Raw genomic sequence first — 23,835 nt, 5'->3', positions numbered from 1 at the left:
GCATCCAAGAGGTAAGTGGCTTTATACCTACCTCCTGGATCCAGGGTCGCTGCCTAACCCACCCCCTGCGATCAGAGACCTCTCCAATGAGGCCTCTGATCACCCCCCGCCCCCACCCCCCCCCAACAACGATGATGATGAGGTCGGCCATGATCCCCTGGTGGCCAGCCCCGATCCTCTCTTCCCCTGCTCCCCGATCCCTGACCCCGGCTGATCCTCTCCCCCGACGCCCCCCACTCCCCCCCCACCCCCCGCGATCCCCAACTTTGGACGATTGCCAACCCCCCTCACGCAATCTCTCCGCCGAAGCGGACCCTCGCTTCTGAGGCCAACCCGCCCGCAACCAGCCAGCCTCTCAATCTGGCTGGCTGTAGGCGGGAATCCAAGGCCTCGTATTCAAATCAGGCCCTGCCGTTAAAGTCGGCCTTCCGGGTTTCCCGCCCACCTCGGAGGCTCCCTGCCCCCAACCCGCCTCCCTTGAGAAAATTCTGGCCATAGTGTCAGTTTCCACATGTACACAGACGACACCCAGCTCTACCTCACCACCACCTCTCTCTACCCCTGCACTGTCTCTAAATTGTCAGACTACTTGTCTGACATCCAGTACTGGATGAGCATAAATTTCTTCCAACTAAATATTGGGAAGACCGATGCCATTGTCTTTGGTCCCTGCCACAAACTCTGTTCCCTCGCCAGCGGCTCCATCCCGCTCCCTGACAACTGTCTGAGGCTGAACCAGACTGTTCACAACCTTGGTGTCATATTTGACCTCAAGATGAGCTTCTGACCACATATCTGTGCCATCACTAAGACTGCCTATTTCCACCTCCAGAAAATCACCTGACTCCGCCCCTGCCTCAGCTCATCTGCTGCTGAAACCTTCATCTATGCCTTTGTTACCTTTAGACTTGATTATTCTCATGCACTCCTGGCCAACCTCCCATGTTCTAACTTCCGTAAACTTGAGGTCATCCAAAACTCGGCTGCCCATGTCTTAACTCGCACCAAGCCCCGTTCATCCATTACTCCGGTGCTCGAAGACCTGCATTGGCTTTTGGTTAAGCAACGCCTCAATTTTAAAATCCTCATCCTTATGTTCAAATCCCTCCATGGCCTCGTCCATCCCTATCTCTGTAATCTCCTATAGTTCCATAATCCCCCTCCCCGAAATCTCTGCACTCCTCTAATTCTGGCCTCTTCAGCATCCCTGATTTTAATCACTCAATCATTGGAGGTTGTGCCTTCAGCTGCCAAGGCCCTAAGCTCTGGAATTCCCTGCCTAAACCTTTCTGTCTTTCTAACTCCCTTTCCTCCTTTAAGACACTCCTTAAAACCTATCTCTTTGACCAAGCTTTTGGTCATCTGCCCTAATATCTCCTTATGTGGCTTGGTGTCAAATTTTGTTTTATAACACTCCTGATCTTAACAACCCTCCTTATTTCCCAAGTCCTTTTGCCAATTATTTTAAATCTATAATCTTAATCTGGTTACTGACCCACTTGCCAGAGGAAACAGTTTCTCCCTACTTGTTCTATTAAAACCCCTCATCCCTGCTCTAAGGAGAACAATCCCAGCTTCTCCAATCTCTCTACATAACTAAAGTCTCTCATCCCTGGTATCATCCTGGTAAACCTCCTCTGTACCAAGACCTTGACATCCTTCCTAAAGTGTGGTGCCCAGAATTGCACACAATATTCCAGCTGAGGCCTAAACAGTGATTTGTAAAGGTTTAGCATGACTTCCTTATTTTTGTATTCAATGCCTCTGTTTACAAAGCCAAATATCCCATACGCTTTCTTACCTGCATTTTCACCTTCCCTGCCACCTTCAAAGATTTATAAATATGCACCCCCAGTTCCTTCTGTTCTTGCACCCTCCTTCAAATTAGTACCATTGAGATTATACTGCCTCTCAATGTTGTTCCTCCCAAAATGTATTACTTTACACTTATCCGCATTATATTGTATCTGCCATGTGTCTGCCTATTTCACCAGTCTGTCTATGTCCTCCTGAAGTCTGCTATTATCCTTCTCACTATTTACTATGTTCTCCCTATACCCAAGTCCAGGTCATTTATATATAACAAGAAAAGCAATGGTCCTAATACCAATCCCTTGGGGACCCCACTGCATACTTCTCTCCAGTCCGAAAAACATTTGTTTACCACTATTCTTTGCCTCCTATCCCTTAGCCAATTACATACCAAGTTACCACTGTCCCTTTAATCCCATGTGCTTCTATTTTCTGAATAAGTCTGTTATGTGGTGCTTTACAAAATATGAAAGTCCATATATAGATCTACTGCACTACCTTCATCAACCCTCTCTGTTCTCTGTTACTTCATCAAAGAACTCAATCAGGTTAGTGAGACACAATTTACCTTTAACAAATCCATGCAGACTGCCTCTTATTAAACCATGCTTCTCCAAGTGAGAATGACTTTTGTCCTTGAAAATGGTCTCTTTTAGTTTTCCACCACTGATGTTAGACTGATTGGCCTGTAGTTATCAGGTTTATCCCTTTCCCCTTTTTTGAACAGGGGTGTAACATTTGCAATCCCCCAGTTCTCTGGAACCACTCCCATATCCAAGGAGGATTGAAAGATTGTGGTTAGAGCTTCTGTTATCTCCACCCTAGCTTCCCTCAACAACTTAGGATACATCCTATCTGGACGTTAACTTTGAGTGATGCCAACCTATTTAGCACCTCTTTTCTATCTATTTTTATCCTATCCAATATCTGTACTCCCCCCATCTCTACTGCGACATTAACTTCATCCTCTTCTTTTGTGAAGACAGAAGCAAAGTGTTCATTCAATACCTCGGTCATGCCCTTTGCCTCCACAAGAAGATTTCCTTTTTTGTCCCTAATCGGCCCCACCATTCCCTTAACTATCCTTTTATATTTCATATGTTTAAAAAAGATTTTTGGGTTCCCTTTTATGTTACCCACTAATCTTTTCTCATACTCTCTCTTTGCCTTTCTTATATCCTGTTTTCAATTCCCCCTGCACTCTCTGTATTCTGCCTGGTTTTCGACTGTATTCTGTACTTGACATTTATCAGAAACCTCCTTTTTCTATTTTATTTCAACTTCTATTTCCTTTGTCATCCAGGGAGCTCTAGCTTTGGATGCCCCATCTTCCCTCCTTATGTGAATATGCTTGGTTTGTACTAGAATTATCTCCACCTTGAAGGCCTGCCATTGCTCATTGACTGTTTTCCTGGCCAATCTTTGTTTCCAGTTCACCTGTGCCAGATCCCTTCTCAAATCAGTGAAATTGGCTCTCTTCCAGTTGGGCATATTCACCATTAATTTTTCTTTGTCCCTTTCCTTAACCTTTAAACCTAATTGTATTATGACCACTATTACCCAGATGCAACACACTCCACTTGTCCTACCTCATTCCCCAGAATTAGATCCAACACTGCTTCCTTTCTCATTGGGCTAGAAACATACTGATTAAGAAAGTTCTCCTGTATACATTTTAGGAACTCTTTGCCATCTTTGCCCTTTACTCTGTTTTCCCTCCAGTCTATTTTAGGGTAATTGAAGTCCCCTACTAGTAGGAGTGAGGAGAGACCGATAGTAGTACTTTGCTTTGGGGAAGGGGAAGGAAAAAGAAGCCAGATGCATCACTTTGGATGGGGGCTGGCAGGGAGCAATACATTGGTATGGGGTGTGTCAGCATTAATTGTGGGAGGAAAGGGAGGAAATGCCAACTTTCATTGGTGGAAGGAGAAAGGGAAATACTGGAATGAATTGGTGGGCAGCAGGGAGGAGAGTGCCGGTATTAACTGAGAGAGTGAAGGGAGGAGAATGTCAGCATGAACTAGTGGAACAGAGTTGCAGGACTAGCAGAGACCTATCTTGACCTGAGGGTGGGGAGGAAGAAGAGAGCCAACTTAAACAGGGGGAGGGAGGGGGGAAGAAATGCTTGGCTGAGGAAATAGAGGAAGAAAATTGTCTCTGTGAACTGGATGGGGGGAGGTGGGGGTGGGATGAGTGCTTCTGTGAACTGGGAGTAGGGTTTGGAGGGGAAAAGTGACTCCCAAGATAGAAATCAAGGAAGGTAGTTCTCGCTGATCTTTTGAAAGCCAAAATGTCACTTTGTTTTTGTACCACAGCAGGTGTGGCTGGAGGGGGCTTCATTTGGGGGCACAGTTTCCAATTCTAAATTTGCTGCCTATAGCCCCGACCGGAATTATCCTCTGATCAGTAAGACCTGGATTCAAATTCCCTATTTGCTATTAGGCAATATTTTAAAAAAAGAGAATTAACTAAAACTTTTTTCTCACTAATAGGTCATCTGGGAGGGAGAAGTTTTAAAATATAAAGAAAAGTAATAAATTCCTAACATGGCAAATAAAGGAAGAGTTGCATTTATGTAGCACCTTTCATGATCTCAGGACGTCTCAAAGCGCTGTTGTAATGTAGGAAATTAAAGAGTAGTCTTCAATAAAATGAATGAAAGAGTTTGTTCCTTTTTAGGTGAAAGAACATTTTGATGTGCTTATGTTTTTCCTTCAGAACAAATGAAGGAATAATGGGTGCACTTACAACTTCATGTGTTACTGCTCTTGTAGTGTAAGAATTGCTTTCACATAGCCTAGGCTTATCTTATCATCAGGGCCATTTTTGACTTGCCTGCTTTTGGCAGGTATAGAGGTATGATTCCAGATCTGTGCTGCAATATCTGATCTTAAACCAAAGTGGTAGCACAGCAGACTACAACCCTCTCAGTGTCCTTGGGTTATGAAGGGGGAAAACTAGCAAGGGTTCCTGCTCCTGATCACTATCCGCGTGTGGATGTCAGGTGAAGATACCACGGAACTCACCTCTGATGCCCTGCATGGTCAACACTCACTGTCAAAACTTGCACATGTATAATGGGGGGTAGGGTACCAGAGGTATGTGTTGAACTATACTGCAGTCGGGAGTTATTGCCTTCAGGAGAAGAGGAGAAGGTAAGAATTGGCAAGAGAAAAAAATATGTATACTAATCCAGTGCTTCATTCTCCAGTTTTAAATACTGAATCCATTAAATAATCATCCCATTGTCAAATTTTACCCAGAAACACCAGCACATTTTAGAGTCTAATCCATTTTCTATAACATATTTTGTGTAACTCTTTCCCCATTTTTGTTCTGAGTGTAGAATTGAATCAATTATTAAAATGATTTTGGAACTAAAATTTGCTGATTGCCTGTTATTTATGTGCAGTGTATAAAAATTCTGGTCAGAATATTTCTTTGCAAAAATTTTATCTAGTTGCCAGTAATTAACTGTATAACAACTTAAAGATTTTTAATATAAAGAGAAAATGCTGATGTTGAAACGTTAACTCTGTTTCTCTCTCCACAGATGCTGCCTGACCTGCTGAGTATTTCCAGCATTTTCTGTTTTTATTTCAGATTTCCAGCATCTGCAGTGTTTTGTTTTTGTATTAAAGATTTTTACTGATTATTTAGGGAATGAGATCTTCAGCAATGGAAATTTGCATCAAATTATCATAGTGTAGGAAAGCAACATGTCCTCAGAAAGCTGCGATTGACATTGAAAGGGTTAACATGCAGCTGAACAGTATGATGCCCTTTCCTTTTATTCCAAATCCAAGTCATCCATTTATTTCTTGAGTGAAATAAAAGATGAGTCACACAGAAGGACCATTTGTTGTTTCTTGTCATCTAGTTTGTTGCGTGACCTTTTCTCACAAATAAAAATGAAAGGGATATTTTAATTTCAAACCTTTGAGAATGAGTAGTCTTTCTCACCATCAAAAATATAAATCGAGCAAAATTAAGAATATTAATTGGAAAATGTATTTAGTTCTGCCATTTAGTTCCATGAATTTCTCCATTTCCATTTAATATTAGAGTGGAATCCTGATAAATGCGGAACTATTTCCCCAGGACATTTTGAGCATCAATCAGGATTTCTGTAAAGTGCAAAGTGCAGATAAAAATAGCCAATTTGCAAATCTTTGTACCACAGGCTACTTAATCATCATGTCACAATTCTTTCAAAACATATCCTTAACAATAATGGATTTTACACAAAGGTGATTAGACTCCTAAAGTGTGCTACTCTTTCTGGAGGAAATATGACAGAGGGTTGAGAATAGCGTGCAGGGTACTCGATGCTCACATCTGGATTTAGATGGTGCGTTATGCTCGGATCCGATGATGTGTGATGCTTGGATTAGAAATTCCATATTATTGGAGTGAATGGGGAGAGATTTGCTTCGCTAAAATGTTATGCTTGAATCTCAATTGTGTGGCTAAGCTACAGACTTATCTGAAGTTGATTGTTTTTAAGAATTCATTATGTTAAAAATTATCTTCATTTTGTGGTTCAGAAAATTTGCATACTCCTTCTCTGACTTTCATGCTGCCTTTTGAAGCTATACAACATCACATCATGACGCAGAGTGTGTTCTTGAGAGGGGATTTTTGATCTTTATTAACCATGGTGCCTTGTGAATAGTATGTTTTACATCAGAGACCTCAGAATGCCGTAAAGTGTTGCAGTGAGATGTTCCTGTGTTATAATGGATACAGGTCCTAGAGTCCCTCAGTAAATAATTGCGTATTATTTCTTTATAAGCCTGTAGTGTTTAGTGTTGATTTCACAATCCATAATCTGCTTGAATGAACATCATCACATATCAATGACACCGGTTCAACATGCCGAAACAATCCCAAATGAAAATATTTTGCCCTCCTTCAAAAACCATGTTGTAAATAACAGATTTCAAAACTCTGTTTTGCCTGTGCAGAGAAAAATGAGAGTGGGGCAGTATCATTTTGTGTTGCTAGCCTGCACTACTCTCAGAGCAGAGCAGTGTCAAAACCAGTAACTGCAGTATGACTGCAGCATAAATTGCTTCCACGTTGCACCTAGAGACGTTACCTAATTAAGTTGGGTAGAGCATGGGTCAAAGACGGCGCTAATCTCTTACTGCTTAGCTCTAACACTGTGCTTTAACACCAGTTTCAAAGAGCACCCTTTTACTATTGGGAGAGTTAATAGTTTTTTTACACTGTGGCTCCTTACAATCTCTTTGAGAAATATGAATTCACGGGCAGTTTTACACAGTGAATTTGTGTCTGCCTGAAATTGGATTGACACTTATTGCCTCACCAGAGAGAAGAGAACTTCACTGCTCCCTTATACAAAATTTCATAGAATCCTAGAAGTTTACGGCACAGAAGGAGGCCATTCGGCCCATCGTGTCTGTGCCGGATGAAAAAGTGCAATCCAGACTAATCCCACTTTCCAGCTCTTGGTCCGTAGCCCTGTAGGTTACGGCACTTCAAGTGCATATCCAAATAATTCTTAAATGTGATGAGTGTTTCTGCCTCTACCACCCTTTCAGGCAGTGAGTTCCAGACCCCCACCACCCTCTGGGTGAAAAAAATTCTCAAATCCCCTCTAATCCTTCTACCCATTACTTTCAATCTATGCCTCCTGATTTTTGAATATAAGGATTCTATATGTTGAAGACACATTTTATGCCATTCCTGATGTAGGGCATATGTTGAAAGAACAGGTAACCCCTATTTTGATGTGGCTGCATTATTTTAACAGGAAAGGTGAAGCGGATAATAGCAGCTTAACATAACCTCCACAGTGATGCAGCGCTGTGATGTCATTTACAACACTGGATTTAAAACACTTAATACAGTAGCTTTTTAAAAAAAAAAGTTTGAAGATTTCACTTCTGAAGCTCTTAAAACATGTTCATTGTAAAATTCTCAGTAGATTTACTACTTACGGTATTTTTCATTTTACAACCTATAGCTTGGATGGCAGTGCTGGTGGTGAGGTGACATCATCAACGTCACAACCTTGGAATGTTGCGTAAACAGGAGTTTCTGCTTTGAAGCAACAAACCATTGATGATACAGCCTCTTTAATGAGCAGCCAAGGCAAAGTCATTTCCACTGTCTCCTCCAATGAGGCTTAAAGAACCATTAATCATAACTCTAATGATGTGATTTGTGACAATGCTGATGTTGTATTTTTCTCTTTGCTCGGAAGCTGGTGTCTCCAGGGAAATGCGACTTTCTTTTTTATCACAATGATAGCACTCGCAGGCAAACAACTCACGCCTTGATGCAGCCTGCATATTGAGATTTCATCCATAAAACACTCATTTCCAAATCTTTTTTCACCTAACGTTTTAATTTGCCTTTCGACTATAAGTTGAAGTTGGAAATCTGTTTTCTGTGAATACACATTATATTCACTATTGAAAACGAATCAACTTTAGCTTAAATTACTGATATAAGTGCCTTATCTTTATACAGATTATCCATTTTTACCAACTTATAGGACATATGAGAGCGAGCCTTCTGTGTAAGGTGATGCACGACTGCTATCCTCAGTTAAACTACAACTAGAAATAAAACCAGAATGAAACAGTTCAGATGGCAGAAAATTATCCATTCCAGCAGGCAGGGAAACTGTGCAACAGGAAAATTTGCCGATGTTTCATTGTAAGTCGAGCATTGTGTTCCTGATATGTGAATGTAACTTTTAATAGCAACTTATTGTATTAATTCATGTGCGACGTTAACCCCAAATATGTTCCAAATACCTCTTATACTTAAAAGCACACTATAACAAAATAGCAATTTCTCACATTAAAAAAGCTGAAGCTATGACAGAATCTTTTTTAATATACCAGCTTATTAGGGAGTCCCAGATGGCAAACGCTCCGCATAATCACCGTCTAAAAATATAGACACTATGGATTCTGTCGGCAGTACTGAAGTCCCAGCACAAGTGGACCAGGCTAACAGTCACAGTTGCACCTTACCTGTCAAGTGTTCAAAAGATCCTCATTGATGACTACTTTCTCTACTACACAGCGTCAGTGATTTCAGCTGCTGAGCTGTCCTCTCAGAAGGAGCCTTGTACTTGTGCATTTGGAACAAATTTACAGAGTACGTGGAGAAAAATTAACTTGTGTTCCTGTTTAAACTAATAGTTTTAAAATGGAAGAAGCAAACATTCTAGTACATGCAATGTATACACAAATAAACATGTGCGTAAACACTCTACAGGTAATATTCCACCTTCACCGTTCTGGTGGAGAGCCTTGCCCTCTTCGTGTATATTGGAAATTCTGGCGTGGACTGCGTAATATTGGCTCTCAGCAGTTAAGGTTCCCGGCAGAAGTGTGAAGTTAGAAAATTACTCAGAGATATATGTATATACACACACATATATAAAATAGATGTGCACATAAACACTCTACACACCTGTGCACAAATACATGTATATATAGCCCTTTACAGACATTTGCATATACAGACTAGAAATATCCAAATATATATTTACATATAGTCAGAAATACAACCAAGCATTTATATAAAATTGAAATCCAAATAAATGAATATATATATATATATATATATATATATATATATAAACACTATCCAATAAAACTGACATTCAGGGGACATTTTTAACCCTCAAAAGCGGGTGGGAAGTCAAAATGCTAAAAATTTCAAATCGAACCCAACCTGCCTCGAGCCTGCCCACTTCAGCTTTTAATGGAGGCGGGATGAGGGGTGGGCGGCCAATCCACTGTCAGGAGGCAGGTCGGTCGATAAACCTTTCATAGAGGCTGTGTGCCTCCATTTTAAAAAGATTTCTATTTTTGACTAATGTCAGCCGGGTTTCCCGGGAATTGAGAAACCCAGCAATAAATGGAGGCGAGAAGGGCTTCATCCATCAGGTAAGTGTTTTTACAGCACTGCTTGTGGGCCAGGAGGAGCAGGAGTGTTTCCTCCAGGCCCAACAAGCTACCCTGTAAAACCACCCCATCCCCAATCTATCCAACCCAGATCTCCCCCCGGAGAGAAACACACCCTGGAGTTAAAACACTGCACCATTCAGGGAAACCCAGCCCGACCATAAATTCTCCCCCTCACCTTCCCCACACTGCTCCAAACTCACACCTCAGTAAATATTGGGGCCTCAGACTTTGTATTCAAAGAATACCCTAAAGTGAAAAGTACAGATTATTTAAAATGTAAAAGAAAGCTATTTTCAATGTATGACAATAAGATTAAATTCCTCTTGTCACAGGAAAGAAGTGGACGTCATGGATGAATAATTCCTAGGCTACCGTGGAATAGAGGCACTAAAGATTCATCAATCATTCCTTGTCGTGCTGCATCAGCAGACACACAGAAGTCAGGCATATAACTATCAGCATGTGTAGAATGGGCAAATTGACCCATGTGGCTGCCCAGCACCATTTACCAAAAAGGGATATTTTAATTTTCTGAAATGAGTCAAAATTTTATTTCTTTCAAAGCAAATTTGGTGTTCATTCCAAACTGATGCAGTTGTTTAAATTAATAAAGGGCAGTCAGTGTTTAAAAGGTAAGCAGCTGCATATTACTGTTGTCACAGCTGCATGTAAGTACAACACATCAAGCAATACAAGTGGAAACTCTATCTTGGTGCAATGGCTTCCCTTATCGTCACAGTTTAAAATCGCCATTGTGATTGGGCGTACCTGGATCTGGATTTACACCTTCTTGTTATAAAGAACCAATTCAGTCCAGAAGTTGATGGCTTCATCTGGGTTTTACTCTACCCAGCTTCTCTGCTCACTTTCCAATATCCAGGCATGATGTTTATTCCAGTATGGCCGACAATTCTCACGTGTTGGCTGTGACATTCGGTGGGGTGATGAATGCACAGCTGCAGCTGGTTGAAGGGGACCAAATCCATGCAAGAGTCGATCTGGTTCTCTTTTACCAGCTTCAGCAAAGCATCTGCTTCTGGTGAGGATGAGGAAGCGTTTTGCTGATAAAAAACATGAAGTGTTTCACATATTACACTACATCTGTAAATTAACAGTCCTACATTACGATGAAAACATAAGATGAGATGAAGCTTGATTTGCATCACATAAGATCCCTTTTGGAGAGCTTTATCTTATGTTATTCTTCAGATAACTCCCTCTAATCATTTTCACTCCCAAGTATTCTGTCAGATCTCAGATAAAGGATTAGACCATCTGATGAAAACACTGCGGAAATACAACAGCTAAAGGAGGATAGATCAGAAGACACCCTAGAGAGACATGTTCATCCAAAAGAGTTTGCTCTTCCTACAATAATATAACACCTAGCTACAAATGATATGGAATTAAGTTATGGGTAAGGATATATCACATTATATGCAAGGGGTTCTAATATCAGAAACTGTGAAGCAAAGATTAAACCCCAAGATTATTTTATAGCCCTCCCAACACTCTTAGCCATTATCCCAAGTGACTGGGCTGGATCAAACTTAGGTTGAAGGTGTAAAAGGACGTTGAGGTTGAATGTCCACAGGGGTTCTCCTGATCTTCCACTTTCACTTTGGCAGAAGATCCATGGAAAGCCCAGAGAGACGGCATAAATGGATGACCAGGAGAACCTGTTCAAAAATTAAATCCCAATGTTTCAATGCAATACATCACCTAATTTGTTCCTTGAGCCATTTGCAACTCCAAGCATGTCCTTTATATAACACAACTTTTCAGTTAGTCTAAACTGTTGTCTTGTATTGATGAATCCACGGTGTTAATTTCAACCTAAGCTGCTCAGCAGGAAACTGACGGAATCGGGTCAAACGCCGGTTTTACACCTCATCCAATTTTACTCTCCACTGAAGTCAATGAGGACCTTTTTATGAACTAGATTGAGAATGGCCAAACTTGGTTCATTCAGGACCGTTTGCAGCTACGACAGACTGAAGCCTATCATCCCCCGTGATTTGTCTGGATTCAAATCTTGATACCAGAGGTAGAATAACAATTTCCAATGCACTCGGTTACCTGGATCCCTCAGCAGAGCCATTTTAACACCGATAAATTCCTGACAAATTTTACCTATTCTCCTGAAGTGCTATTTTGTAGAGACAAGCTGAGTGACAAACTCCTTTCTGGGTGCATGATCCATTTTTGTTTTAGAGGCTGTCACTCACTAGCCACTCTTGCATCCGACCTCTGTACCCATCGAGCGATCTCCAATTAAGACTCAATCATGACCTTTTTTTTCCCACCAATTCCTTTCCTATTGATCTAAAGAGATTTAAGCATATAAATATTTACCCTATGACACCCTTTTCTATTACAGAGAGCAGTTATTGATCCCACTGTGCAGTAGGTGTTCACAGCCTTCCTCCAGCAGTGAGATTAATTAAGCTGCCAAGAAAAAGACTCAAGTGAAGAAATGGACTGGAGTTTGTAATGCTTGAAGCAAAATGAATACCATAATAAACACACACCAACACAGTTAGAATAGGAGTAATTATAGAAAAGGATTCTGATTAGCAGAACCCCGTCACAAGGTAATATGAAAACCCACAATAAATCCATTGTACAGCTCTGCCTTCAGCGTTTCCGCTTGGGTCCAATCGGCAAAACGGGTGCAAACTGCGTCCAAAATCGCGCTAGTTTTGAGAAGTGGGTTTTTTTCCTCAAGTTTCCGCTCAAACTCATTTGCATATCGCCGAACACCATGAACCAGCACAATCGGGCAGCGTTTTAAAACTCAATTTTTTTTTAAACGCATTTGCTTTAAAAAATATTCCTTGGTGTATTTAAGAGTGGTAACTAGGTGCAGTTTGATTAATACAGCTGAAAATGGGTTTATCACCCAAACATAAGCATCTTAAAATCACAGTGTCAATCCACCATCTGTGAGTAAGCTGATTTTAAATTACTGAAAATAACTTTAAAAAAAATACCAAACTATTTTCTAGTTATATTGGGGTACAGTAGTCAGTTTCTTAGTAAATTTACAAAAACATTATATTCAAAAGCTTTTAAAACATTCTTAATAGTACCCTTACACCCAAAAGAACCAGCTTAACCTTTAGAGCCTCCTCAAAGGCCTGCTACTGAGTGCAATTAGTGGTGATTAATTCATCCTGGGGGCGTGGCCAGTTTTGGGGGCAGGGCCTGCTTCTAGCATGATGTTTTTTAAACTAGTGCAAGAGATCACGGAAACTTGAGTTGCGCGGAACGTAATTTGCGTTTAATAATCTGCGTTCTTTTGCGCTGGTTACGCCAATTTCAGGCGGATTGCGCCGAAAAAACTAGCGGAACCAAGCGGAAGCTCCAGGCCATGCATTTGTTGTGTCATACACTGCTGTTGAAAGCTAAGTGTAAATATATTGGAAAGAAATCGCATGTTATCTTGGGACTTTGGGAAAGACAGAAAAATGGAGGCCGTGTAAATCAGGGGTACTGACGTACAGCAGCTAATGACCAGTTTAAGAGCAGCATAAGGAGCGAACTGAGATTAAGGATGTACTTCTCTACCCAGTCCTACTTTCCAAAATGGGAAGAGAACAATTATACATCCGCCCACTGATCTAGATTTAAATCGTCTTGTGTCTAGTGCGCATTTTGTCTCTCACACTTCAGGGGGCCATATGATTGTTACATTTTCCTATATGTAAGTTTTGCATTGCACTTCAGCCTAATAACTGCAGGTGGCACGGTGGCATAGTGGTTAGCACTGTTGCCTCACAGCGCCAGGGACCCGGGTTCAAATCCTGCCTCGGGTGACTGTCTGTGTGGAGTTTGCACATTCTCCCCGTGTTTGCGTGGGTTTCCTCCGGGTGCTCCGGTTTCCTCCCACAGTCCAAAGATGTGCGGGTTAGGTTGATTGGCCATGATAAAAATTGGCCCTTAGTGTTAGGGGGGATTAAATACGTGGGGTTATGGGGATAGGGCTTGGGTGGGATGGCTGTCGGTGTAGAGACCGGGTGCTAGGGTTTGGATGATCAGCCATGATCTCGTTGAATGGCGAAGCAGGTTCGAAGGGCAGGATGGCCTACTCCTGCTCCTAGTTTCTATGTTTCAATAACCTGAAATTTCATATCCCTGAAACAATGACAAATCATGACTGAAGAGGTGGCAATGAATAAACTGCACATGGGAAAAACAGGCAGATTAGCTTCTAATGAAAAAACAACATATAAAGACAACCAATCCAGAATGAGCAGTGAACAAAAGCCACCAAGAAAAAAGGCAACCAATGTAAATACTCAAAATATTATTTGCAAGACTTTAAAGCTGCCATTTGGCTTCTCCACTAAGCTAAGGACTTATTACTGGAAATAAGTTTGTTATATAACAAAAACATCAAAAAAAATACAACATTCTGAGAAAAGTATTAAAATTATAAAAGTCATATAATGTTATGTGTTCAAAATGCTGTTCCTATGTTTTTCCTTGGAGATTTGTGCCCGAGAAGTCTGTCTTGAGTTTATAGGGGTTCCCAGAACTATCACTCGCAGCTGAAGAGACTCAACAAGATAGCACGCGACAGCTCTCAGCATTTGTGCAGACGGCACCTGTAATATTTCTTTTACAGATTGACTAGCCAGTCACAGAGCAAGCCAATACCTGCTGCTTGTAAACCCAACCCTCTTCCACTCCTGTGTATCCATGCAAAATTATGCAGGTAAGAACTAGCACCAAAAACATTTTTAGGATCAGTAAAACATTAAAACGAGGGTAAATTATTCAATTTTGGTGGGGGGGGGGGACAATTCTGAAAACAAAGATGATGTCGCTATCTCGCCCACAACTATGGTCAGCAAGATAGGAGAAAACCAGCAATTGGGGGAAACATTCAAATGGCTTGAAGTGGATTTTTATATTTAGTAATATATTCTCAATGGTTGCACCAGCTGTACTTTTTATTTATATTATTCGCAGAACTCAAAAATAGCCAAGAAAACAAAATGATTCATATAAAGAGTGCAAAGTTCTAGAAGTCCAATGAAACATCACACCTGAAATATTAGCCTGCCGTTCTCTCTTTCAGACACTGACTGACCCGCTGCGCATTTTCTGTTTTAGTTCAGATTTCCCGCATTCACAACTTTTCTTGTTTTTATCTTCTTAAAGGGTTAACATGGCCTGAGCACACCAGTGTCAGTTCTAACACTTGGTTCACCTTGGGTCAATAGTGAAAGTAAATGAAGTTCCCATTTGCCCGACAGCTGTGATCAGTCAAAATTGAAATGAGTTTGAATAGAAAGAAAGACTTGCAATTATATAGCGCCTTTCACGACCACCGGATGTCTCAAAGCGCTTTACAGCCAATGAAGTACTTTTTGAAGTGGAGTCACTGTTGTAATGTGGGAAACGCGGCAGCCAATTTGCGCACAGCAAGCTCCCACAAACAGCAATGTGATAATGATCAGATAAACTGTTTTTGTTATGTTGGTTGAGGGATAAATATTGGCCAGGACACCGGGGATAACTCCCCTGCTCTTCTTCAAAATAGTGCCATGGGATCTTTTATGTCCACCTGAGAGAGCAGATGGGGCCTCAGTTTAACGTCTCATCCGAAAGACGGCACCTCCAACAGTGCTGCACTCCCTCAGCACTGCACTGGAGTGTCAGCCTAGCTTTATGTGCTCAAGTCCCTGGAGTGGGATGTCACAATTCCAATGGGCATAGGTTCATTCCGTGATGACTAACACATATCCCTAGCAAAATGAATTCGAATAGCCTCGATCCCAGTGGATAGAGGACCACTGTATGATGACCATTATCAAACCCATGTAAGATGGGTTTGGACAGTTTTCAATCCCTGTGGAGTTCAGCCCAGTCCCTTGTCACAAATCCCATGTAAAACCATTTGAGCAATTTTACTCAGTGTAGCTCCAAATCTGGAACAAAAAACATGCCTAATTTGATACTTGAATTGGCAGTCTCACTTCTGAGATACTAAAGGAGAGAGAATGCGGAAAGTATTAAGAGCACTGTGATAATATTTTCACCTGACATTGAATCTGTATCAGCAAATTGTCATTTTCCCTCCCAACAGATGCAATTTGCTACATAGCAAATTGTGCGTTTCAGTCCGTTTCCTCTTGTAAGTTTCAGGTGAATGGATAATAATTACACGTTAATGAGGCACATGCCGAATTCTATTGCACACCAAGCATTTTTTTCTGCTTGAATCAAGTCAAAGTAACAGAGGGAACACAACCAATTGCTGAGAGACCATAGAAAACACAGAATTGAGCCATCTTACTGATGTGGTGTTAAAACATGCAAAAATATTTTTGCCACAGATTACTAAAAAAAAGTTTACCAGATCAAGAGGTCATTGGTGAGAGTCAGCGGAAATATAATGATATTCATTGCTTAACACGTGCCAAAGAAAAGCTGAATAACAAGCGAAAGAAAAATTAGTGAGAAACTCAAGTTAGCTGAACATAGAACAAATTAGCAGAACTATTCACTTACAACAACAATAACTTGCATTTATATAGCGCCTTTAATGTAGTTAAATGTCCCAAGGCCCTTTACAGGAGCGTTATCAAACAAAATTTGACACTGAGCCACATAAGGAGACATTAGGACAGGTGTCCAGAAACTTGGTCGAAGTGGTAGGTTTTAAGGAGCGTCTTAAAAGTGGAGAGAGAGGTAGATAGGCAGAGAAGCTTAGGGAGGGAATTCCAGAGTTTAGGGCCTAGGCAGCTGAAGCATGGCCACCAATGGTGGAGCGATTAAAATCAGGGATGCACAAGAGGCTGGAATTGGAGGAGCGCAGAGATCTCGGATGGTTGTAGGGCTGGAGGAGGTTACAGAGATAGGGATGGGTGAGGTTATGGATGGATTTGAAAACATGGATGAAAATTTTAAAATTGAGGCATTGCTGGACCAGGAGCCAATATAGGTCAGCGAGTACAGGGGTGATGGGTGAACTGGACTTGGTGCGAGTTAGGTTACGGGCAGAAGACTTTTGGATGTGTTCAAGTTTATGGAGGGTGGAAGATGGGATTCTGGCCAGGACAGCGTTGGAATAGTCAAGTCTAGCGGTAACAAAGGTATGCATGAGGGTTTAAGCAGCAGATGAGCTGAGGCAGGGGCTGAGACAGGCGATGTTGCGGAGTTGGAAGTAGGCGGTCTTGGTGACGGCACAGATGTGTGGTTGGAAGCTCATTTCAGGGTCAAATAGGACGGCAAGGTTGCGAACGGTCTGGTTCAGCCTCAGACAGTGACCAGGGAGATGGTTGGAGTCGATGGCTAGGGAACGGAGTTTGTGGCAGGGACCAAAGGTCTTCCCAATATTTAGCTGGAGGAAATTTCTGCTCATCCAGGACTGGATATCGGACAAGCAGCATAACAAATCAGAGACAGTGGAGGGGTTGAGAGAGGTGGTGGTGAGGTAGAGCTGGGTGTCGTCGGCGTACATGTGGAACCTGGCGTGTTTTCGGGAAGATAGTGAAGGTGTAGAACATATGGAAATTGATTTAGTAAGATCTCAGAATCGCCAATTGGATAATATACTCATGTGCAACAGAAACACACTACAAACGCAGTGTAGATATGCCATAAGTCCTATATATTTTCATCATATCTCCGCATTACAAATCATGAATGGAATGGCCTATTATCCTTGCACTGACAATATGCCAAACTGCAATAATCAAATGTCTCTCAGTGGACTTCATTAATTACTTAACAATACCTTTATAACTATCATTTCTAAAACAGTAAAACAATCTACAGGGCATCCTGACAAATGTCTGGATTAACAAACTCCAGTTTCTGTTAACTGGAACAGAACCAACTGAGACCACAGTATATAATCCTCTTGAAATTTATTTTCGGGGGTTATTTGAGGTTATTTTCAGCTGGACTCCATTGTTCAGGAGATGCATGCAAGTCCCAATATTGTAGTTCACTATCAGGGAGAAAGAAGTGGGCTCTTGTGCACCTGCAGGACATCACCAAAGCACATTCAGAAGTCTCCTGTGTGCTGGAGTACAATCAAGGCATTGTCAAGCGCACAGTCCACTTCATAAAAGCAAGCTCACAAGAACCTCTCTCTTTGAAAAGTACTTTAATTCCGACAGAGTATGAAGCAATACATAGTTGTCAATGTGTGTCCGATTACACTCCTGTGAGGCCCCTTGGGATATTTTACTACATTAAAGGTGCTATATAGATGTAAGTTATTGTTGTTATCTGCGTGGCTGCGAACATTCTATCCACAGAGCTCTTGGAGTGGATGCAGGGAGTCATTCAGACTGGACCAGATCTATGCTTAGCAGCCTGTTGAATGACTGAAGTAAGCCAGCACATTGATTCATTTCTCAATGTACGAGACTTAGCAATAACCCTGGTTTAAAACAACTAATGCTGCAGTCTCTCAGGTCTGTTTGAATGATAATCGTTGACCTTCAGTGGCTGGGGAAAAATTTTATATTGTGCCTGCCAGTCAGCAGCTGCAGCTACTCAGTTGCTTCTATTTTGAGGGAGGTCCATCAAAATGTAGGGCCAGGCAAGCCCAGCCCCACATGGACATATCTAAGTGCCTCCCTTTAAAAGGACTACTAAAAATCTGGCCCACTCAAACTGATATTTCAACAAAAATTAACAAAAGTAATAAATTAACTTAAAATGGTATGATCAAGCGAAATTAGAACACAAATTCTCTGTGGTGTCCGTTACTCATGGAAGCCATTTAGCTGGCAACCTGAGCTGGGGAACAATTAGACGTAGCATTAATGTATAAGCTATACCTGGCACACAGGCATTAGGGCTCTAGATGGGAATATTAATTAAAGTTCAGCAATAAAAAAATAGTATATGCTGTCTTTGTTTTTAGTTGTTAACCAGGTTCATTATTAAGGATCAATTAATGGCCGTGGATGAGATCTTCTGCATTATTATTGTTAATACTAGGTAGAAAGTGATATACATTGTAGAAGAAATTTGCATCAACTGAAAAGGGAGAAAGCACTGGAGGTTTATATGTACACTGCCACGTCTCATTAGAGGCAAAAACATGCATTTGCAGCAAAGTCGTAACTCCAGAACAAAGCCCAATGGTGAAGATGCAGCACAACCCAAACTGTTAGATCAAAAAGTCAAGTAGAAATCCCCACTGCACGTTGGAGTTGTAATAATATATAGTCATTGTTTCAGGGAAAATGCATGCCAAGATTTTATCAGCAAATGGCTCTTTTTCTGATGTGTGTCCTTTTTTAATTATATTTCTGTTTCACGTTAATATGAAACAGAAAAAATTAAACCTGTTTGAAAAAACTACCAATTAAAATTGAGGATAAATTAGTTGAGTCAGTCTTATTAATGTTTCAAACTGCTGCTTAGGGGCTCCCCCAATGGCTCAGCAAAGTTTATTTAGGAAATCTCAGGTTTGATACCAAACCTGTGTTGAGTTAACTGATCTCAACTATGGCAGCAACAGAGGGGCTGCAATTAGCTTCATGCCCTGGGCTCGGGAGAGGAAAGCCAACCAGGCTGCCTGTTCATAATTGCTATCAAGCAACCCACACTGGAACGCATGTGTGTCGGTGTCAGATAAGGACAAACCTGACTCTGGACTATAATATCTCCCACAGTCAAAATACCTCATTGTCAATGCACACACAAGGGTAATGGCCACTTGGGTGGAGTATTGGAAGTTGACTGGTGCCAATGGGAATGTACCATAACAAGGAATCAAGGACTTCAAGAAAGGAGGAGGAGGGAAAAGGAGGAAATTGGCAATAAAACATCTTTTTTTAATTCATTCTTAGGAACGTACCTGGGATCATGTGGGCCTGGTCCTCCAATCACTAAACAGAATTAGATCTTAATCATTTCCGAAGGAAATCCCATAATCAGATTTAATGGAATCCTGTAATTAGATTTAATTACAATTTGCAGGATTGGAATTTAATTCTTAATTAGCTCCATTCCACCAACATCACTAATAATTTAAATTTTTGATAATAAATTTCGACATCAGTAAAACTCTTATATTTGCAGAAAAACTCATTTAATAAAGTTAAACAGTATGGCCTAGAAATTCACTGGTGCCCCGTTTGGGGCGCCAGTCTCGCCAGGGCGCCGGAAGTACCGCCCTGGAAGGAGTCACGAGCGCCCACCAGAAATTCAGTTTCAGCGCCCCAAATGGAAGCGCGGCGCTACTCGAGGCGCCCCGCATCCCTCTTGGGGCGCTGCAACTGAAAATCGCAGCGCAACGTGCCGCAGCGCCACACGCTGCGGCACGGCGCGCTGCGGTACTACAGGCCTTCCTCCCCTTCTTAAAGGGGAGGGGCCTGCTGCAGCGCGATCAGAGATCGCGAGTGCCGGCAAAAGAGCCCAGCACCGAGGAGAAGTGCCGGGCTCTTGGGACACAGCCGGCACAACGCGGGGGGTGGGGGGGGCTCAGGAGGCCGGGGACGGCGGCGTGAAGAGGTGCTGGCAGGGGGCCAGCAAAAAAAATGGCCGCCCCGCACCTCAGCGCCTCTACCGCCGCAGGTAGGCTCATCTGAACCGGTCGCAAATTGCGACCGGCGTTACAGCAGGGGGCGCTACCAAATTTGGCGATCGGGGTGGTAGCGGGGCGCTGCGCACACCGATGATGTCATCGGTGGTGGCGCAGCGCTAATGGCTAGCGCCGCCATTAGCGCCTTGCTAAATTTAGCGGAAGGCGTGGCCAGTGGCGCAAAACCCACTAAGTGCCCTCTTTGGGTGCTAACGGGTGGCGCAGCCCACTGAATTTCTAGGCCTATGATTTCCGAGATGAAAATGTTTAAAACATGCCTGAGATAGCCCCTTACGCTGATGCAAACAGGCCCGGAGCCTATTTGCATCAACCGTATTATTTCCGCCATACCCACCGCAAATTCCAGGCCATTATTTTGTACAGGAAAAGGGGGGAACTCAAATATAAAAATCTTAGAGGTGTGATTAAATAGTGTAGTCATTGGGGTTTACCCTCAAAATCCTCCAGGGATGCAAATATCTTTTGCACGTTTAGTTTTTTTCCTGCAGTTTGACCTGTACAGGGTATTTTCAATCCTCTTTACTGAGGACTCACAAGGCTGTCATGGCACTTTGAAACATGAGCTTTATTAAAGCTATTCTCAAAACTGCCGTGGACTCAGAGCCTCTTTGTCTTGCTCCATTTTCCTGATGCTAGTTTGAATGGGCATCCAGAAAAAACAGTGGAAAACACAGTTTTGAAAATATTGATTTATAAGGAAAACATAAATCTTACCTTCCACTCTCCCTAAATGTTCCAGTTCTAGTCGTGAGGGTTGCTTCAAAATATTTTATTCTTAGACCAGGAATTCGTGTCATATTTTTCTTTCTCGTTGGTGGGTACTTTAAGTGAGACAACTTACACTGCAAATGCATTTCTACCTCTCTCAGCATTCATTTCACAGTAATGTAGAAGGAAAGCACAACACATGTTTAGAAAAAGACACCCTGTATGCATTACTGAATTTCCAAATAGAGGATAGGCCAGAAGACTGACTGATCTGACCTTTGAGCTGGTCCTTCAGCTGTCATGTCTATATCCTGAATTTGGCCAGCCAGTACGCATATGTGCATTGCTGCGAGGGGAATGTGTGTTAAATCTGGTTCATGCAGCAACCACTTAACAAATAGTTACAGATGAAACTGTTAACTGGTTACACATTTTGTAATCAACATAATGGCCCAGAAACTCGGGTCCCAACGCGTGAGTACACCCAACGAAAGTGCCGGTTTCATGCATGCACTGCACATGCGCAGGAAACCGGCACTTCCGTTCCCCTGAAAGAAGGGGTTCAGTGGTCGAACGCGTGCGCCGGAGAGGCAGCGCGTGCGCATTGAACTTACATTTTTTTTGCAGGTTTTTCCGGGAGGGTAAGTCTCCAGGAGTTACACTTTTAAAAAGCAGGCGCAAGGCCTGCTTTTAACAAGGTAAGTGGTGAATTAATTAAAATTAAAACATTTTTTCCACAGGTTTATTACTTTTAAATACTTTAAAGAAAGGTAAGTTTATTTTTAGCCCCGTTAGAAAATGTAATTAATTTTTTCAAAAATTTAAATTGTTTAAAATAGTTATTTCATGTAATTTATAGTTATTTTTAAAATTTGATTTAAAAAAAAAAATTATTTGAAGCTTTAGTGATGTTTTGGGGCTTGACAGCTCTTCCTGTCAAACTTATGAATGAAGCATTCCCTGCTACCATTGGCTCTCCATGGCCCACGTGATCCCAGGGGACGCTTCGAACTAACTGCGCCCCTGGGATACGCAAGCATTGCGCGCCAGCAGTTGGAGCAGGCCCAAGATCGGAATCCCACACGGGCCTACAGCACAACGGCCGGCGCGCTAGTTAAGTGCAGGTCGGGGGCTTGCACCCGCGGGAAGCCCCCGACCCGAATTTCTGGGCCAATATTGGGAAGACCGAAGCCATTGTCTTCAGTCCCCTCCACAAACTCTGTTCCCTAGCCACCGATTCCATCCCTCTCTCTGGCAACTGTCTGAGGCTGAACCAGATTGTTCACAACCAATGTTCCCTTTAATTTTATTTTTTGGGTGCACAGCTGATTCAAAATATCGTGCATGCGCGGTTTTTCCTATTTAGAAGCCGTTAAGCCGGCTGCACGGGAACTGCAGAGCACTGTGTGGCCACATGGCCGTGCCACTATGCAACTGCGCAGCTTAAAAGGGAACATTGTTCCCCACCTGGGTGTCATATTTGACCCCATGATGAGCTTCTGACCACATATCCACGCCATCCCTAAGACCGCCTATTTCCACCTCTGTAACATCGCCCAACTACGCCTCTGCCTCAGCTCTTCTGCTGATGAAACCATCATCCATGCCTTCATTAACTCTAGACTTGACTATTCCAACACACTTCTGGCCGGCCTCCCACGTTCTACCCTCCGTAAACTTGAGGTCAACCAAAACCCTGCTGCCTGTGTCCTAACTCGCACCAATTCCAGTTCATCCATCACCCCTGTGCTCGCTGACCTCGATTTTAAAATTCTCATCCTTGCTTTCAAATCCCTCCATAGCCTCGCCGCTCCCTATCTCTGTAATCTCCTCCAGCCCCACAACCCTCCGAGATATCTGCGCTCCTCTAATTCTGCCCTCTTGAGCATCCCTGATTATAATCACTCAACCATCAGTGGCCGTGCCTTCTGTTGGCTAAGCTGTAAGCGCTCGAATTCCCTGCCTAAACATTTCCGTCTCTCTACCTCTCTTTTCTCCTTTAAGACGCTCCTTAAAACCTACCTCTTTGACCAACATTGGCTCCCAGTTAAGCAACACCTCGATTTTAAAATTCTCATCCTTGTTTTCAAATCCCTCCATGGCCTCGCCCCTCCCTATCTCTGTAATCCCCTCCAATGCTACAACCCTCCGAGATATCTGCGCTCCTCCAATTCTAATCTCTTGAGCATCCCTGATTTTCATTGCTCCACCATTGTTGGCCGTGCCTTCAGCTGCCAAGGCCCTAAGCTCTGGAATTCCCTCCCTAAACCTCTCCGTCTCTCTACCTCTTTTTCCTCCTTTAAGACGCTCCTTAAAACCTACCTCTTTGACCAATCCGTTCTAATATCTCATGTGGCTCGGCGTAAATTTTGTTTGATAACGCTCCTGTGAAGTGCCTTGGGAAGTTTTACGACGTTAAAGGTGCTATATAAATACAAGTTGTTGTTGTTACCGACCTATACTTACATTGTCTTCATCTAGCTCTATCTTGATAGCAAAGGCGATCTGTGAACAAATAATAATAAAAAAAGTTTAAAGTAAGCTTTCAGAAAACCTAATAGCTTGCTGCAAGCACGTGTGACCACATTGTCTCTGAGGCTTTAGTTCCGAAACCCAAATTTCAGCTGTTTTTTTTCTATAATGTCATGAAGGTTTAGTTTCCATTTTTGTAGGCTCCCTAAACTTATGGCTCATGGCCCCCGGTTCTTCGTTTAGTCAGATAGGCCACTGGCTCCTCCACAGCTGCCAGTGATCAGTGAACAGAAGGTGCACTCT

At 42.3% G+C, this 23,835-nt stretch overlaps 1 protein-coding gene across 3 annotated transcripts in view; it reads right to left on the bottom strand.

Moving 5' to 3' along the window:
- The window catches only part of adprs (ADP-ribosylserine hydrolase), an 88,057-nt gene extending 64,506 nt beyond the window's left edge, over positions 1–23,551 (bottom strand). The window contains exons 1-3 of one of the 3 annotated variants that reach the window (XM_085962595.1): positions 21,067–21,309; positions 19,606–19,698; positions 10,539–10,831 (exon numbers count right to left, since the gene is read on the bottom strand). Coding sequence is in view for 1 of the 3 variants with exons in the window: in XM_085962594.1 (XP_085818720.1) it covers positions 19,606–19,615 (10 nt within the window). In the remaining 2 variants the exon portion in view is untranslated. Of the gene's footprint in view, positions 1–10,538; positions 10,832–19,605; positions 19,699–21,066; positions 21,320–23,526 lie in introns of those variants that run through there. The other 2 variants (XM_085962594.1, XM_085962596.1) reach the window with 2 other exon arrangements.
- Positions 23,552–23,835: the final 284 nt, after the last annotated feature.

The sequence above is a fragment of the Somniosus microcephalus genome, chromosome 20, assembly GCF_052327205.1.
Source record: "Somniosus microcephalus isolate GS21.2 chromosome 20, FLI_Smic_1.0, whole genome shotgun sequence".
NCBI lineage: Eukaryota > Metazoa > Chordata > Chondrichthyes > Squaliformes > Somniosidae > Somniosus > Somniosus microcephalus.
Note: the sequence above shows the minus strand (reverse complement) of the source record. Positions and strands in the feature narration are given on the sequence as shown.